Source organism: Lepidochelys kempii, chromosome 2 (assembly GCF_965140265.1).
Source record: "Lepidochelys kempii isolate rLepKem1 chromosome 2, rLepKem1.hap2, whole genome shotgun sequence".
Classification (NCBI taxonomy): domain Eukaryota; kingdom Metazoa; phylum Chordata; order Testudines; family Cheloniidae; genus Lepidochelys; species Lepidochelys kempii.
The window spans coordinates 203,273,182-203,292,875 of NC_133257.1; the positions used below are offsets into that span (position 1 = coordinate 203,273,182).

General features: G+C 39.5%; 1 protein-coding gene across 11 annotated transcripts in view; it reads left to right on the forward strand.

Moving 5' to 3' along the window:
* The window catches only part of SATB1 (SATB homeobox 1), a 107,962-nt gene that overhangs the window by 24,227 nt on the left and 64,041 nt on the right, over positions 1-19,694 (forward strand). For 9 of the 11 annotated variants that reach the window (XM_073333528.1, XM_073333529.1, XM_073333527.1 and 6 more), the window contains 3 exons: positions 2,777-2,953; positions 3,603-3,729; positions 4,462-4,585. In XM_073333528.1, the coding sequence (XP_073189629.1) occupies positions 2,777-2,953; positions 3,603-3,729; positions 4,462-4,585 (428 nt within the window). Of the gene's footprint in view, positions 1-1,600; positions 1,888-1,947; positions 2,241-2,776; positions 2,954-3,602; positions 3,730-4,461; positions 4,586-19,694 lie in introns of those variants that run through there. The other 2 variants (XM_073333537.1, XM_073333535.1) reach the window with 2 other exon arrangements.

Below are 19,694 nucleotides of genomic sequence, written 5' to 3' on the forward strand. Positions count from 1 at the left end.
CACTTCAGCAAATTCTTTGGCCTCTGCTCATGATTACCCTATTTATTGATTGTTTGCCAAGAATGTATGCATCTTAAGAAAGCCAGGGTAAGAGCATTAAAAATATAATTTATTATGGCTTTTCAAACAGAGTGCATTAATATTGTACTGTGAAGCACTGGGGCTATATAAAAAGGACTTTCTGACGCCTGCAAACATATAAGTTCCATAAATTCCTAAATAGGAGATTTCAGCTGTCTCTGGTATTATGTGATATTTGCACAGCAAACTTTAATGCCAGGACAGTTTTAGACAAGGATTCTACAGACTTCACTGCTCCTTATGGCAGACGTGCTGTTTACACAGACTCATAAACCTTCAGCAAAAGCTCTAACGCTGCCTTCAGGTCTAAATCATGTTGGTTTTTTTAGCACTGACCAGTGCTCTCCCCTTTAATACTAGAAGGTTATAAAGTTGCTGCACTTGAATTTCTTGCCAAATACTAGCAAGAGTGATCAGCCAGCTAAGATTGTGCTCTTCTGCATAATGTTTTTCAATTAGCAGAAGGACATAAGTGACAGTCGCTAGAAGGTTTAGCAGCTTGATTTGTATTCAGATGATACCTGTGTCACACTACCAGGATACACCTTTGATATCTACAACTTGCATCGAAATCTGGTCAAGAGGTCCTACTGTTTTGTTTCAAGTAGCACATTTTTAGGAGTGCTGTAACTTATGGGACATTTGTACATAAAATGAAATATCAGTGCATGTGTGTTTATAGTCTAATTTTTGTAGCCTACTGGAGGTAGGGGGGAAATTAAGAAACCAAATGCAGTATTTCACTCCCTGCCTTTGTTGTTTTTGAAACAGAGTTATGTATTTCACATGAAAATAAAGCTTGATGTAGATTTTGCCTTCAGATATTTAACAGTGAAACTTTCTATCAGGTCAAACTTGAACTGTGAGAGCTGGGGAAAACCCACTCCCAAGTGAAGTTTGTGTGGGGTTTTTCTGTTTTTGGAAATCAATCTCTCTCTCTCCAAAGTGCAATTAAAACCAGTGAAGAAATTGCCAGTTTACATATGCTATTTTTGCTCTGGTCTTCCTGACTTGTCCTATTCTGTGATTTAAAAACAAGAACAACAGAACCCCTCCCCCCCTCCCCCAACTACATAAATATTGGCAAGCATTTTGTCTTGTCTTTCATGCTGAGCCTATTGGGCAAACCGGACTGAGTTTGTGAGCTTTTCCAAATGAGCCTGAAGGGATTTGTTTCCCAGAGACTGACTCTCTGGTGAACAGCTTATTGCAGATGTGGGGGGGGTGTGTGTGTGTGTGTGTGTGTGTAATACCTTTTAAGCATATTATCTTTTTATTATAATCTTTTGTTACAGAGAGGAGTACAAATGAACAAAGGGGTTTTAAAGCATATATCATCAGCAATAAATTATTTTTTCAATTATGGTATCTTTTATACACCTTTGCAGGTTAGAAAGCCAGCTGACATGGGCCAGCCGTGGTTGTTTAATTGCAGTGTAGACATACCCTATAAGTCTAGAGGGCAGTGCTCACAGAGGCATTAACATCGCAGGACTAATTGGAGATCCTGGGTGCCCTGTTAAAGTAACCCTTGTCATCATTTATACTAAAAATGATACCCCGCTGGCAATCTGCCATAAGCCAGTTCTTGTGCATCTGCTTTTTAACCCTTTTGCTTCCTGTCATTAAGGAGCCTGATTCTGCACGTCTCAAGCCAATGGGAATTTTGCTATTGACTTCACTAAGAACAGGATTGGGGCTGCAGTTCCAAGGTCTTTTTGTAGTACCCTGCTATTTTGTATAAAATAAATACAGTTTTAAAGAAATCCACAATTCTGACTTCCAGAAGAATGCTTCTTTCCAGCAGTAAGTGTTGCTGGGCTCTCTGTTAATCTTCTGGTCATGGTCTAGTAGATTGCACTGAATTAAGCAAAAGGTGTGGGGAAGCATTTTGTCTTCAAACCCCCCTCCCCCCCAAAAAAAAAATTAGTAACAAAAACAAGAAAATGACTTTTGGGCATACAAATGATATCTACAGTAAGTGTAGAAATATATGGTGTGAAGTAGCAAAATACATATGACAAAAAATGTGTCAACTGCAGGTAAATTTAAAACTGGATTAAAATTATTATTACTGTTTCTTAAAGATACAAGTCTTGGAATTGCAGTTTAGTAGTGGTCTGGTTACATCCAGAAAATGAATACAGCATCAGTTAGCAGTAAGTTTTGCTTTGTTTTCTTGTACTGTTTATTAGCATGGAGGTTTAACAAAAGACCAAAGGTGAAATTTTTAAATCAAAGGTAGCTGAATATTTTTGGCACAATTAGGAAAGTTTTAACGTTAATGAACAACATTATGGAGATGCCATTAAAATGGCTTACTCTGAAGACATCTGCAGTATGTATTTAGGTTCTCACGCTGCATGCTACTCACAACAAATCAGACAGGACAGAGACAACCAACTTACTTCTCTTCTGTCAGCCTTATTATTTATTTCTGCAGGCAGGTAATTCTCTGTTCGGTAGCAGATGAAGTAGTAGTAGGGTTATATTTGCATTCATACCTTTTATGGAAATATTTATTTTAAATAACTCTTTTTTGTGTGGGGAGGGAGTGGTGTTTTTCATAAATACAGAATACCCCTAGATATTCATCTGCCAGTTTATAAGGCTTTTAGCCATGTAACGCTGTAGATTTCTTCCTTATCCCTACAATAACACCAGTTAATACTGTATATTTTACTTTTTTTAATAGGAACTATGCTTCCAGTTTTTTGTGTAGTAGAACATTATGAAAATTCCATTGAGTATGACTGTAAGGAGGAGCATGCAGAATTTGTGTTGGTAAGGAAGGACATGCTATTCAACCAACTGATTGAAATGGCATTGCTATCACTTGGATATTCTCATAGCTCTGCTGCCCAAGCGAAAGGTAAATATGATTGCTAAACTGTACTGTTTACTTTATGGGGGAAAATGTAGAAAATTTTTCAGGAATGCAGTGCAATTATTATTGTTTCTTTTTAAATTTTTGCTTAATGTATTTTTATTTAGTTAGCATATGCTTTGCTCATGGAATGTTGAGGTAGATTATAATTTAAAAAAAATGACTTCAACTGAATCATTAGTATGCTTATTGACCTTAATAATCTGCTCCACTGAGGATCCACAAGGAAGTGTAAAGCATATTTGAGCAGATGGACTGTTGAGAGTCAACTTGCGTTTATGACTAAATATCTAGCTCTGTTTCTTTTATTCTGTTACTGATGGGTTTTGTGGATTGTGAAGTACTTTTAGTACTGAGGTCTTGCATTATAAAATCCTATATAATGTGTGTGTATGATTGATTGTCTTATTGAACTCTGAGAAACTTGACAGTATATTCGGAAGGTATTTTTAATCATTTACTGTAATGCATTTACATAATTTCATAGCATGGAGAGCTAACTTGCAGGGTTTTTTTGTGCTGGTCTTCAAATAAATGAGCATGGAATCCAGGACAGTGGCACTGCTTAAAATCACAGGTATTTTTCAAAGCCTTGTAAGGTACATTTATTAAATAATTTCTCTGTCTGGCACAGGGCTAATCCAGGTTGGGAAGTGGAATCCAGTTCCACTCTCCTATGTGACAGATGCCCCTGATGCTACAGTAGCAGACATGCTGCAAGATGTGTATCATGTGGTCACGCTGAAAATCCAGTTACACAGGTGAGTGACACATACCAGTCCTAGGACATGGACTGCTATTTGTCCACTGTTAGGGTTAATATAGCTTGTATTTGATTCCCACTGTGCTGTGTGCTCAAAGTTTAAAAGCTTATCTACATTCCTTTTTGGTGGTTATAATTTTAAGTTACAACATGCTGTTGTAGAAAACTTTCATGCGTATAGCTCTGATACACATTTCTCTGGATATCTCATTAAAAGTATATTGCATTTTAGTCAATTAAATGATGCATTACAAGAAGGCATTTTACATAAAGTTTACTTAAGAGAAAAATATTTTTGCATATCATGAACAGTACCATCTGTGTGCATTTTGTAAAAGAATGACTTGCTCACACTTATTGTTGCTGTCTAGGTTCTTAAATTTCACAGTAACAAAAAAAGAAAAAAATGGTTGGTTAATATATTAATGCTTTTCATGATCAGTTGTGAGAAAGCATTACACCTTAAATTGTTTTACCAAGCGCATCAGAGCAGGAAGGTAGAAGTAACATGAAAAAATAGTCGCCACATGCAGCTGATGTATAATTCATGCATCAATACAGCAGATGTGTTGTATAAAGTAATTAACTAATCGGAACAATCAGGAGACCGAGAGCAATCTCCAGATGCATCTGCTTGATGCGCAAAATGAAATCTGTCTGTCTTAAAGGAATGTTCTGCAGCAGGATGCAATCTTGTAATAATCCCTTTTCTAATCTATGTCTCAAATAGTTGCCCTAAACTAGAAGACTTGCCTCCTGAACAGTGGTCTCACACAACAGTAAGAAATGCTCTCAAGGACTTACTGAAGGATATGAACCAGAGTTCATTGGCCAAGGAATGTCCCCTTTCACAGGTACTTAGCATAACATGTAACAAATAATGAAGCACTGTAGGCGACACTGATGTGAGATTAGAGATTTCTATAGACTGTAGCAAGTAGTATCTGAAGTGAATCTGCCAAAAATACACATTCATTTCACCAATTTGTGATCTTTTTAAATATGCTTGATTCATTTCAGATATAGTCTTACAGTATTTGCCCTTGGGGAAAATGTGAAAGGCAGTTTACACTGCACTAGGTGCACTAGAATTGTCTCATACCAAACTGGATTTTTACTGGTTTTTGTCTTCAGGCTTTGAACTGCTTTCATGTAACTACTTTTTTCAAGCACGTGTTGAAGTTATTAAAAGGCTCTTTACTTACTGCTGTCAAAAGTACTACTGAAATTGAATGCTTGTTGCATAACCCACACCAGTTTTAAATGCTAATTCATAAAACTAGACAGTCTATTTACCGTACTGAATGAGTGGAGGGGAAAAAAAGAATGAAGCTCCTTAGATGATGTGTTGTCATTACAAACAACCAAAAGAAAATCAGTCATTTATTAGAACTAACCAAAATACATCTAACAAGGATGAAATCGTATATTCCCCATTGCTAAACACTGAACTGCTTCTTACCATGAGGCTGCTTTATGTTGTTCTTTTGTCATTGATTTAAATTGTCTTGAAGGAGAATTTATTTTTCTTTACTGTATTGTGCCCAGTGATGATGAGGTAGGAACAACGGATTTATTTCTCCCTTCAGATTTTTCAAAGGTATTTTGCTGTGCTGAAGTTGACTTCAGACAGAAATTCTGTTTATAAATCAGTGATACTGGTCATGGTGGGGGAGAAAGGAAGTCAGATTATTTTAAAAAGTATTTACTTCCCTTTCTCACAATACTGGAGTCTTTCAGAAGCAGGGCCCTTAGTTTATTTAGACAAGATATTATATATCTGCTAGATATACATATTAGCTAAGACTGTTTTCCCATCACTATTTTTCCTGTGGTTAGATTGTCTTCAATGATATGGTTCTGATACAGGAATTTTCAGAGTGGAAATCAAAATTATCTTCACTGGTTGCAAACCATTCTAGTAATATGTTTGCAAAGCTATCTTGTTCATACCTACTGTACAAGCATGCGCGTTCTTGCGCTGATGGCTCATGGAGACTGCAGATAATTTAGGATTCGCTCCACTTTGGTTCACCAGCTTTATTTTTTTATTTGATACCGATAGAAAGCAAGTAAATTGTCTGGAGACAAGATTTAATTTACATTTTGGCATATTGTCTTGTTGCAACTTGTCCACATATGTACATATGATGCAACAATATAATGTAGAGTAAAGCAGACTTAGAAAGGAATATCTTTAGATTCAACATTAACATTTTGGTGGAAAACTGTATATAAATACTTCCTTCAACTAAATAATGTAGCAAATTCAGTGTCCCTGAGTAACAGTGATTTAAAGGGATAATGCCATGTAAAACAAATCCTATTTAAAATATAAGTCCACAACAAAAACAGTTGGAATTATTAAAACAAAGAATTGCAAAACCTTAACTTTCCTTATGATTTTTTAGTGTTTGCGTTTCTTTCAGCTTGGGGAAAGAGATGTCTGCTAGTTTTGTTTTATAGCAGATTTTATTTCATTACCTCTTGCTCTAGCTCAGTGGTGCAATGTTTGGGTTGCAAAGATTGAAAACAATCCGTTTTTTTTATTCCATTATAAAGTTTAAAAATATGAATCTGGAAAAAAATCAGCTTTAATGGAGTTCGGATCTGCGCTTTTAAAATTCCATGTGAATCTTTCCATTCCTTTGAGTAAGCTTTGGATCATGGTATCTAAAAACTTTGACCTGCCCATCTCTCCTTAAATTATCAAAAAATGGTTTAAATGTTCAGACAGATATAATTAATTGTATATTACTCTCATGTGGGAGACACTGGTTTATGAGCAATATTGGGACATTAACTGTGTTTCTTAAATTAATTGGGAGTGCTCCGAAACAGATGCATTTGCAGTCTAGAGATCAGAAATAAGAGTGCGTTAAAAAGCTTAGAGACATCCTCTCTCCTGGGATCAGCTAGATATAGACACCTAACTATAACTTCTTAACACAGTCATCTAGTTTATTAAAAACAGAAAAATAACCCAAGGATAGTCAGATTTTTGTCTGTCAGACTATCCTTACCAATACCCTTTTTGCATCGGTATGGAAGAGTTTTTCATACGGTATGTAAAGTGGTTTTGTGTATGTGCAGCATTGCCAATGTATCGTTTGAGAGTGGAAAGCTAGAAAGAGTGATGTCCCTAACTAAAACTTGTTTACTTCAGTCAGTTGATCATGAGTGTTTGCATATAATTTCATTCAGAATACTAACAGTTCTCTGCTGCAAAAGCAAACCAACTATATTTTGTAGGAAAATGTTGATGTAGTTATGGACTGTTGATGATCTGTAGGCAAATGTAAACTGTATTTGTGAAGCAGTTTGACCCTAAATTATTAGGCTCTATTTCTTGACTCTTTTCCTCCTCCTTTTACTATCTTTTTTCTATTTTGCCATTGATTTTCTTGATCATTTGCTACAATTGGTGTCTCATGGCATCTAGGTATAACGTGTTGTCTTCTTGCTTCTTCATACCTTCCTCCTGCATTTCTCTAGCAAAATGCCATTGTAACACTGCTGTTTTCGTGAAAAGGGTGGAATGCATCTCTCTTCCAAGGTTACTGTAACTGTCTTGTTTTTGAGAATGTTGTGCCTTACTCCTGTTTTTCCCCACTTCCCCTAAGGCCAAGTTTCACTTACTATGCTGGCCTTGATTGTAAGGAATTTTCATTGACATAAATCACGTCCTGTGGGTGGATTGGAGCTAGCATGTGAGCCTAAATTACCATTCAATTAAAAACGTAAGAGTTCAGAGATTGTTCTCAAATTCTGGCCGCAAGCAGGCAAGCGAAAAGAATAGCTACTAATTTCAGATGGTGAATTGCAAGCCACTGGATGTTTGCATGCTGTTCCCTAGGTTAGTGAATGTCACTACCATAGACTATCCAGAGTTGTTGTAGCTGTGTTGGTCCCAAGATGTTAAAAAGGCAAGGTGAGAACTTTTTTTTTTTTTTTTTTTTTTTGGACCAGCTTTTGTTGGTGAGACAGACAAGCTTGAAGAGTCTTTCACCAACAAAGGCTGGTCCAGTTAAAGATGTTAGCTCAGTCACCTCATCTCTCTAATTACCACAGACTAGCAGAATATGTAGATGCTATGCAAGAAACTTTTCATGTTTGACTTACCAGGCTTTCATAACTTTTTCACTCGCCACCCCCGTTTTCTTTCTCATATAAGCCGATATATTAGAGTGGTGACATGGGCTAGTGGCCTGAGTCTAGATCTGGGAAACAGGAACTCCTGAGTTCTCTCAATAGTTTTGCGACTCTCATTGTATGTTGTTGGGTATTTGAGCATGTCACTTACATTTAGTTTAGTTTTCCTTTTGTGTGATGGGGATAATTAATTTCCTACCCAATAGAGGTGTTTATAGCGATTAGTATTTGAACATGACTTTGAAAATGTTTCTGTACAAAGCACCCACCCATAGCAGCAATGGCTATGTGACAAAGGACATTTTGTCATGCACCCCAATCACCTTACCTGAGCCCTGCCAACTAATCAGTTTCCTCTGGGACTACTACTAGCATTTTAAACCTCTGAAACTATTCAAACAGTCACCAACCGTTGCCCTTTTGAATTATGTTGTTATATCAACCAGCTATAGAAATAGTTGGGGAAAAGAGAGAGTGCTTCTGTTTTTTCCAAACATGGAATTGTCTTCTCTGTTTCCCAGACCTTCAGATTACACGGGCCTACAGATCAGGATAGGCAATATCTAGTCCTGGTATCCATGTTAGAGTTAAGGCCTGATATCTCACAGCCTTTCAGGTTTTTAATAAAGGAGCTTTATATCATTAGAAAAAGGGAATTACCAGTTTTGCAGTGAACAAGCTGCACTTGCTTCTAGCTTTGGAAGCATCTGGGATCTCTTCATGTGTCATGATATTTTTATACATAGTAATATTATTTAGGACATGTATTGTTTACATGGGTTTTTGTTTTTTCTTTTCTTTTCTTTTTTTCCACAGAAACCTTTCTAGTTTCTCTCCTGGAACTGAGACTGACTGACTTTTTAGGTGCAAGGAAACAAAAACAAACAAAAAGGAAAAACAAACCCACACAAATTTGGAAGCATTTCCAAAGTTGTATTTTTGTAAAATATGTGGCATATGCAGAATGGTACAAAGGGTTTTAATAGCTTCACTACTGGGATTAATGCAGTTGCCCCAAATGCATTTTGATCAAACCTTTCTACTATATCACTGTCCTGTATTGTGCCTATACATATTGTATATACTTTACACAAACATAATATGTGTATATAAAAACACATTTCCCTTTTGTTCAAATATCAGGCCCAGAACCTGCAAACTGTTCCACGTGGGCAGACCCCTGTGTCCATGCAGGGTTAGCAGGACTTGGCACAGGTGCCAAGCTCTGCTTACCCAGATCATTTTGCAGGATCTGGGACTGCAATGACTAGGAAATGCATTAAATAGTCTTTTCTTAGATTAGCAAATGCCTCACATCTTGCCCACTTCAGAACTCTGATTTTCCACGAAGTATCAGTGTATTATTGTGCTGCCTCCTTCATGTTGTTCTCAACCCAAATATATATAGTATGGCAAAATGTTTACAGTTTGTTACTTTTGGGGAGAAATGATTGCACTGAGTTGTTATCAGACCTTAGAAGTTCTCTGGTCAACGTTCTTTTGTGGTTTTCTGGATGACTTCACCCTCAATCTCAATGCCTGACAATTTCAGGTTGTGGCTAGCTGATCCTCTCCCTTCTATCTCCAGCCTTCAGAGGGATATCCAATAGGCCTGCCTCCAAATTCACCAGGGATCTTGTCTCTCTCTTGCCCTGCAGTAGACAAGGCGAGAGGGGGCAGAGCTGCAGGTTCCTATCCCCCTCTCCATTGAAGGGGTTGGAGCAGTGGAATCCAGCTTCTTCCAAGGCTGGGGGGCGGAGGAAGAAAGAAAGCAACTTCTTTTCTTCCTTCCCTTAGGAAGACCAAGAGAGCTAAGCAGCTCTTCCTTAAGAGTTCTTTTACTCAAATACCTGGCAGCAGAACGCTGCCCAACAATATTCAGCTACCTAAATGCCAAATTATTGTATAGCTACGAAGATATTACATTCAGTAGGGACAGGAATTGAGTATCTTAAACTGGTAGACGTTCTGGCCATCTTGGTAAACAATAGTCCATATTAAAAAGGTCCCTTTTGTATGAAACTAAAAGTGAACACAGAACTTTTTTTTTTTCCCAGTTGAAAAACTTTTTGTAATAATTAACCACTATATTCTGGGCCACTGAACAATTGTAAAGTTTTGCTTTTGACTTCAATGGGACCAGGATTTGGGTTTACCATAATGCGTGTTTGTGTACACTAAAATTATTTTTAATAATGAACTAAAAGGTGGGTTTTCCCCCTTTTTTAATTTTACCTGCTAGACCTAAAGATTTCTGTTTCTTTTGCAACAGTTAATGGTATCACTAATATCTAAAGCAGAACAGGGAGCCGCATTCTTTACATTGCTCTAGATTTTTTTTAAAGATGCCCTCGATTATTGTAGGGGAAACACAGAACCTTGAGGGCCTGGACACAGGTTTTGGCAGGTTAGTGAGGGGAAAACTGACTTTTAGAACAATTTAAGTGTATTTATACATGTTGACTTGGTATCTGTGTTTGGTTTTTTTTGTTAAAAAATTTTAAAGTGTTAACTTTCATTTTACCTTGAAAGTTAATATTGATAAATGTTGTTGTTGTTTTTTTTAATTGATATAACCTTTTCTGTCATCTATATCAATGGTTTTCAAACCTTTTTTTCTGGGGATCCAGTTGAAGGAAATTGTTTGCCTGCGACCCAACGGAGCTGGGGATGAGGGTCTGGGGTGTGTGAGGGCCTCAGGGCGGAGGGCTAGGGTGCAGGGGTGAGGGCTGTGGGGTTCAGGGTGTTCAGGGAGGGGGCTCTGGGCTGGGGCAGGGGGTTGGAATGAGGGCTCTGGACTGGGGGTGAAGGCTCTGGGCTGGGGCTGAGGGGTTTGGGGTCCAGGAAGGGGTTCCAGGTTTTGGGGGGGCTCAGGGCTGGGGCAGAGGATTGGAGCATGGACTTTCCTCTGGCAGCTCCTGGTCAGCACCACAGGCACTGTCCCCTCCAGTTCCCGTTGGCCAGTTTCCGGCCAGCGTGAGTGCAGAGCCAGTGCTCAGGGCAGGGGCAGCACGCATACCCCTGTGATCTCCCTGCCTAGTAACCGGACCCACTGCTGGCCACTTCCAGGGCGCAGCGTGGTGTCGGAACAGGTAGGCAGTAGCCTGTCTTAGCTGGGCAATACCGCCGACGGGGCTTTTAACGTCCCGGTCTGCAGTGCTGACCAGAGCAAGGCACCCCACGACTTTACATGCCACTACCCAGTACTGGGTCGTGACCCACGGTTTGAAAAACACTGATCTATATGGCTCAGGTATTTTTAATGGGATACAGAGCCTTTTGCTTCAAGGACAGTAATGCCTGAAAGTTAGAAGAGCAGCTCTGTGTAGCTCAAAAGCTTGCCTCTTTCACCAACAGAAGTTGGTCCAATAAAAGCTATTATCTCACCTACCTCTTCTCTAATATCCTGGGACCAGCACAGCTACAACAACACTGCAAATACCAGCACACCAGCATACAGTAGTTTAGGTGAAATGAGTACTGCTCTTAGTCTAGTTCTTAGTGGACAGGTGTCAGTGACAGAAGCCATCATCATGAATGGCACTCCTGTGACAACCTTTGCAGAGGGGCGAGGGCCTGGCAGAGATGCTGACCATCCCTAATTTTTCATAACCCCCCCTGATTTTTACATTATCTAGGCTTAAATCTACTAATTTTCCAAGCATACACACACACTTATATAAAATGTATGCGTCACTCACAACCACTTGGGTTCAACAAACCCAGCAAATAATGCCATGGGGTGAGAGTGAGAGAGACAGTATGTTCTTCACCATCCCTGCAGCACGTGCCCAGACAGCACAGTGACAGTCTGAGAGGAGGCAAGCTGTGACAAATTTGAATGGGTTGGGGCACTGCTGAATTAACCGCCTAAATCACAGGCTGCGTGTTGCGTTGTAGCTGCCCTGTGTATACCCTGCTGGACTACGTTAATGTGCTGGAGGTGCTTAAAGCATGCCAGGAGGGTCCGCAAGGGACTATTAAAACACCAACACACAGCCTCCGGTTTAGGCAATGAATCCAGCATCCTAAGCCCTACTGCCAATCACCCCAGCTTGCCTCGTATTAGACCCTCACTTTGAAGTCTGCGGGGGAGGCAGCGTCAGTTGAGTGGATGCAACAGAAGGATCATCTTGGGAAGGAGGTCCAGGCCTGGAACTGGCCAAGGTAATTTTATACTGCTTTGCAGTCCTCGAGGGCATTTCCCTGGGGACAGTCCTCCCCTTCTCCCTGTTTGGGGGTGGGAGTCAGTGGTGCAATGAGGGATGGGAGCCTGAGGACCCAGGCTTCTCTCTCCCTTGGCTAAAGATGAGAAAGGTGGGGAGGAGAGGTACTGTTCGGTATGGTTAGAGGAGAGGTCCCAGTTTCTGGGTTCAGGGGAGAAGTCCAAGCAACCTCCCTAATGTTTTTTTGATAAACATCACGAAAAGCCTCAGACCAAGGTTGGCATCTCTGGACTGGACGGGGATGGAGGCTGAACTTTCCTCAAGGTGACTCTTACAAGTAATTAGTTAAGAATATCCATGATATGGCATGAGGCTTTTCTTGCTATTCCCTATGCTGCTATACCTTTTCTGTGGGTACATTTAAATAATCTTCAGTCTCTGGTACTTTCAATCTGGCATCTTCTATGAGTATTGGCACACAGGAGGGAAAAAAGGGGGGCGGGGGAGGGGAAAACCATTCACTAAGAAATGCCAGAAAATTCCAGTGTTAAGACTAACTTCATCCTTAACTTTTGCTGCTATGGTGCCTCTTTCCCAACTTAAGTAGAGAACAAAGAGTCTCCTCTCTAATTAGAATTTCTAAGGGTTTTTCTACCCCCCCACCCCAGTTTAAATCAGACTCTCAACATTGTTTAGATATTATTTTTTGAAGATTTAAAACATGTCTAGATGTTTCTGTACATAATATAAAACAATTTCCTGACCTGAACATTTAATAGAAGGAAAATAGGATTACTGTGAAGAGGTAGAAAGATATTTATACCTGAAACATTATAACTAAGGCTCAAAACATTCCCTCCAGGAGGGAAATTCATGAACTGGACTAGAAGAATCAGTTTCTTTTCCTGGGTTTACTCACTGACTGATTGGGGATGGCATGTGTTCCTTACCAAATCAATATAGGCTCTGACCTCAGAGGGCCCTGCTAGTACAGCAATGAAGGGACCTACTGTCATGGGGCCCCCACGTGCATCTGCTTCCAGCTCGGGCTAGGGATTCCAATCTTGGAAGGATGTTTTTGTGCAAGCTAATGCATGATACTTTGCGCAACCGACTCTCAGAAGATAAATGCTGAGATTCTAGGCAGCAGCCTTTTATTCACCTCTGGCCCCGACACTGCAGAGCCCTAAACTCAGAGGAGGAGGTTCTGTGGATTGCAGGCAGATGATGATGTTTCTGTGCTTCTTCCGATTCTCCAGGTACTGGCCAATTCTGGTCTGTACTTGTGTGGTTTTCAGTCTGTACTCACGTGAAGGGTGTCTGCATAATATGGCCTTGAAGTTTTAGGGAAGTGGCAGGAGTAAAATAAGGAACACGGTGCTAATTTCAGAGAAAAGATGCCTTGTATACATTATAAAACTGAACTCTGTTTTATTTCACTTTCACTGCAATGATGATCTTGACAGAAGCCATATACAATAACTAGTGTTTAAAGTGTCCTTTATATATATCTTTGCAGCATATTTAGTGCCAGTAAATAATACACTGCTCAGGAATTGCACATTTATTATAAATGCTTTCTTATATCCTTTCTTAATGCACCACTTAAGACATTTTATGTCTATAGATGTGTCTGAGTGTGAACCCTGATTTTCTCTAACTTACGCTAGGGGGTTATTCCCCAGCTACTCCCCAGTTTTCTTTTAAAACAAGATTTGCAAATAACACATAAAAGAAAAATTGTATTGGAAACTGGTTGATTGTAGAGTACTATAAGAGTATAAACAACATAAGAGATCCTTTAACATAACATAAGAGAGCCTTTAGTCGCTTTGCTCTCTAGCTTTGGAACTCATTGCCAATTGAAGTAAGGAACGCTCTGACAGTTGGGACTTTTAAATCTAGACTTAAAAGTTGTTTGTTCTGTTTAGCATTCTTAAATGATTCTATTAGGAATTGTATGTGCTTCAGTTTTAATTTTAACTCGTAATGATTGTAAAGCACCCTGGGATGCTCGCATGAAGGGCGCTACAGAAATCCAAGATTGTATTGTATTGTGTTGTAATGTATTGTATTATTACATGGCGCTGGAGTTGGACCACGGACAATTCATATAGAAAGCAGTTGAATACTTAACTAAAGATAAGGAGTGGGGGTTGGGACTCTCTTCTTGCTTGTTTTCCCCCCTTTTCTATGTCAGTTATTTTATTAAACTAAATTAACATGGCAGTTATTCCCTAAGAAATGCCAGCATAATTTACTGTCTGTGAAGGCACTCAAAATGTAAACCAGATGATAAACTAAAAATAAAAAATGTCCACATTAAGATTTAATTGCGCTTCCCTTTCTATATTGTGTTCTTATGTAAAACACATTACTAACAGTATTTTTTTATCACTTCCTACACTTTTAACTGACTTTCATTAACAATGAAGAAATATATGGTCTCTGATTCATTTATGTCACTTATGTATATGTCTCTTCAAAAAAAATTTATATAAAAACATTCTAGCACTGATTAGAGCCAAGCAGTGTGACTTGCTCGTTCTCTTTGCCTGTGCAGGTCAGTTACATCTGCCGCACTAATGCCTTTCTGGTCCTCGTGTTGCTTTTCCTCAGGAAGTTGCCAGTGGCAAAGAATTTTTCCAAATTATATGGTAAACTTGTGTATTGTGAAGTGTCAGTTTAGGAATTAAAATGAAGTTCACTTCTGTCCATTAAAGAGCTCTTATCTGGACAGCCAACCTAAGTCCTCTTTAAAAGGCAAGTGGACAGATGAATCTGATTCATCAGATGTTTCTTGTCTTTGCTGCACTAACGGTGTCCATTTTGCCCTGACTTTAAATAGACATGGCTGTTTTTTCTCAGTTTGTGACACATTTTTCTGATTTTTTTTTCACCCCTATGAAATGCTACCAGCATATAGAAGAAAGGTGCCCAACTAACCCAAGTGTATTAACTGCATCCTCTGCCCTTTATGCAGAGTTCTGTGATGGTGGTCTAAGTTGTGACAGTCTTGTTTGAAGAAAAGGAATTGGACTCGTAATAATCCTTTACACCTGACAGGAATGAAAGCACAGTGAGACCCACTTCTTGAGTGGCTACACAGAGAGATAAGCACTTCTGGCTTTGACAGACCGAATACTTCCTTCCTTGTCAGATTGATCTCAACTCTGACTTGAATGCTCACTGAGGATTATTTGAGAGGATGAGGGGGGATTTTTTTAAAGGTTCTGAAACCTGTAAGCAAACTCTTACAAAGCTTCATTTAAAAAAAAAAAAGTGATGTATAGTTTCCTCTTCACTTCCCACCTTGTCTCCTCAAAATAAATGCTAGGGGAAGGGTGAGGTCTGTCTACTTCCTTGGATGACTTCTCAATGGAAAAATAAGTATCAAATTCCTTTGATGCCTTGCAGCATTTATCGGAGGACAGGTTTTTCAGTCCTGAGCACAGTAAGTAAACCTCAAACACTTGGCAGCAGCCTGAGACCTGTCTCCCTCCAAATCTTGGAATAAACAAGCTAAAGAAATCTGTCTTCCCCCAAGGGTAAGAAGACATAAAAGGCTCTCCTCATATATAGGAGTCTAGAGAATACTTAATTCTGACAAGTTCCCTAACTCTAAACATAATATATCCAGAGTCTCAAAACATTACAAGCTTGAGAAGAGTTGTTTCTCAGAGTAGGGTAATGTGCTTTTGTGTGATCTTGATGTGGCCTAGTTTGCCAAAAAGGATCCATCTCTTTAAAAGATTTTGTGGCTCTGAAGGAGATTATCAATAGAAAAAATGGACTCAATGATGAGAAAGGACAGTGAAACTTCTGCTGAGACCCTCACTACTAACATCTGTTCTGGGGCGAGGAGGAATAAATCTCTCTCTCAACCTGGCTAGTGCTTGCCATGGAAAAGTATGTCTTTTTAAGATACATTTTTTTAAAATACTATATCCCTCTCCCAAAACTGTGTGTTCCCATGTGTCAAAATATCCTCTAAAAGTAGATGGGCCAAACACAGTTCTGTTCTCAGGTGTGTTTTCTGAATGTACCTTACAGTGCATTCAAATGTCTTTTCCAGTACCAGGAACTCCAGAAGTTTTCAGGGGTATATTCCCCATTTCTTGTTCAACAAAAACAAAAGGAGCCACACGTGTGGTGAAACCCAAACCATCAGTTAATGGTATACAAGGAATTAAAAATGTAGATTTTCTCCAGGAAGTAATTGTTGCAGCAGAGCCAAGGGATTTCTTTGAATCAACAGATCATCAATATGCATATCACTATGATAAGCAGTTATCAAAAATCAATGAGATTTGTCTCATTTGTCTTAATGTTTACAAAACTGGACAGGATATTGGATCTTTCCAGGGTAGCTGGACTCTTTTTTTTTTTTTTTTTTTTTAAACTCTCATTGCTAAAGCTAACATCATGGGGAGAGATCATGTGTAACTTGCTCTACTAGAGAACTGCTTAATGAAATCTTCATTTTATCCATCAAAATCAGTTAGCACTTGATAATGAGCTTTAAATATTTTAGTCTCGGATTCATTGAAAACTTCAAAAAGGGCTTGATTCCTCTTGTTCAGACCCTAGTGTACTTTAGAGTCCATTTTGGCGGAAAGGACAGAGTCATTCATCCCATTCTTCCTCAATAGAGCTAAATATACTAGATGAATGGGGCATTGTCTGATTTAGGGTCACTTTAGATAAACTGAACACTAACACCTTATGTGGTGCTGTGGAAAAAAGCCTAATATGATTATTGTATGCAGTGCTGTTGTAGCCGTGTTGGTTCCAGGACCGTACAGAGACCAGGTGAGTGAGGTAGTGTCTTTTATTGGACCTACTTCTGTTGGTGAGAGCAACAAACTTTCAAGCTTGCCCAGAGAAGAGACTTGAAGAGCTCTGGGTAACATTGGAAGCTTGTCCTTCTCACCAGCCAAAGATATTATCTGACACACCTTATCTCTCTAACATGATTAATAATCAGGTTTATTGTGGGTAGTGCCAAAAAAGAAAATCCAGCCACGGGTGGGGCCTGTATTTTGCTAGGAGCTGTACCAACACAGAATAGCAGATGATCCCTACCTTCCCAGAGCTTACACTCTAAATAGACAAGACAGACACGCAGGGTGGAGAATGGAAAGAGTGTAAGCCACAAGCAGAATCAGCTGTGTGATGGTGGGAGGTGGCATGTTCCACCTTTTTTTTTCTAGGTGGGTTTAGTTAAGAGGGGCTAAGCTAAATGGAAAGAAAGCTGAAAGGAGAGGGGACATGGAAGGGAAGGGTGGGCAGGTGACAGGGCAGTGGGGAAGAGAGTCTGAGGGGCAGATGAGGAGTGAAATTGAGATGAAGAGACAGAGAAGGAGAGTTGGGGGAAATAGCCCATCAGGGCAGGGCAGAGAAAGTTCTGTAGAAACTTCTCTGGATGTCCAAAGGTCCCTGCTTCTGCAGCTGCTTCTACAACTGTTCCCATGGGCTAGAGTCTGGCTGGTTCCTCCCCACAGATTTTCTGCAAGGCTATGTGACTGGGAGAAGCAACCAGCTGGGTCTGAGTGCCCCCAGAGGATGGGGAGACTGGGGGTCCCATTTTACACACACACACACACACACACACACACACAGTGCAGCAGTCCCTGCTTTGACTGCTTGGATGTATCAACAAGCAAGTTACTTACAGGAGTAAGGAGGTGAAGTTACCTTTTTATACGGTATCCGTTAGACCACTACTGGAATATTGTGTCTACTTCTGGTGTGCATACTTTTAAAAGGATGTGAAAAATTGGAAATAGTTGAGAGAAGAGCTGCAAAATGGATTGGTGGTCTGGTAAACATTGCTTGGATGAGCTCCTTTAGTCTCTTATTGCATCTGTTTAGACTTTTGAAGAGACGATTAAGAGGTGACTTAGTCTCTGTAACTTCACAGGGAGAAGATAAGATGCTAGAAGGCTTTTTTTTCTGGCCATCAAAGACATAACAATATCCAGTGGCTGAAAATTGAAGTCAGCAAAGTTCAAACTGGGAAATCAGACAGATTTTTAACAGGAAGGTAGCTAACCAGTGGATCAGATTATCAAGAGATGTTATACATTTTCCATGTCTTGAAGTCTTAAAATTAAAATTTGGAGGTCTTTCTGAAAGTTAGAAAGAAATAATGCTGTAGTTTAACCACAAGTTGTTGGGATAGATTCAGAAATTGCTGAGTGAAATTCTATGAACAGCTTTATGTTGGAAGCCAGATTAGATGATCATAATGGCCCCTTCTGGCTTTAAAAATCTACTCTATTTACATAGGAGAGTAGATCAAAGAAAGATTTGATCCTGAACACCAAAATAAATTTTGCAAGACCATCATTAATGATACTGAGTATGATGACTTCTTGTCTGGACATTGTGCCTTAGGGCTCAGCTTCATGCCAAACAACTGGTGCTTTGCCTAGCAGAACAGTGGAACCAGAGAAGGGACTTGCTGAAAAAGCGTGTCATAATCCCTAGCAAGGAAATCTTTCTTAATTTGGTGGACAATATTGTGCAACTTTCAGGAGCCTCTTTACTGGAACCAAACTGGAGAATTACCACAGCAGATGGTCAGGGCTCATGTGCTCTCAATCTGTAGAGAGAAAAGTAAGTCTTTCTGCAGGAAGGAATATACAGTTTTTGGATACTCAAAGCAGTCTTTAATTAACTAATTGCAAAAGGACTCTCCTTTCTGACTAATCATTTGTACCAATAAAACCTTAGTCATGTCATACCTGGAAGAAGAAAAAAAAAGATGGAACCAGGAATTCAAAAGTCAATTAGGAAGTCAGAGGTATCCTATCCTCCTAAGAACAGAACTGTCACAGGAGGATGCGGTTCATCTAGCAAGAAGATTGAATGGAAAAGAGAATTGGATAAGGCAAAGATAAAGATAAGGAATGCTCAGTTTTTCATGTCTTAACAGAACAGTCTGTGGAGACTCCCAACTTTGACATCAGGTGTCCCATGTCTTCTGCTTGTACAAGTGTTTGCTAGCTCTAGCAATAGATATGTTCTCAGTACCCTTCACCTGCAATTTTCTGTTTATGTTCCCTTCTTTTCCTCTTATTCCTGAAGACTTGAGAGCACCCTGCAGGCAAACAGCAAATTTAATCTTAATTGCTTAACCAAGTTGCCTTTGCGAGCCAGGGTTGCTGATCTGAAATGGATAATAGCTCAAGCACCTTTCACTATCCATATCCTCCTTTTTTGTGGGTTGCCCTGCTGGAAGACTCAGCCCAGAGACTCAAAAGTTTAAGTTACAGTCACTGGAAGGTGAACGCTGAAGTCAAGTATTCTCAGATGAAGTAATGTAGACTCTACTTCTGAAAACACAAGGCCATTTTCATTCAATGAGAGAAAGCTAGGAACCTATTGCTACTATTTTAGTAATTTTCAGATTTTATCCACGTTGATTTCAGGAAGGGTCTAGTCAGCAGCGCACTTAAATCTCAAGCCTTTGCTGCTGGAAGCCCTTGTACAGACTTTAGGTAGTGGACAATAATTTCAAGATTGACTCCTGATCTTTTGGTGTCTCCATTTATGGATGCTCAGCTTGAGACATTTTAAAAGGGAAGGGGTGACTTTCAAAGGGTGGGTACTCACCACTTTTTGAAAATCAGCTCTCTTT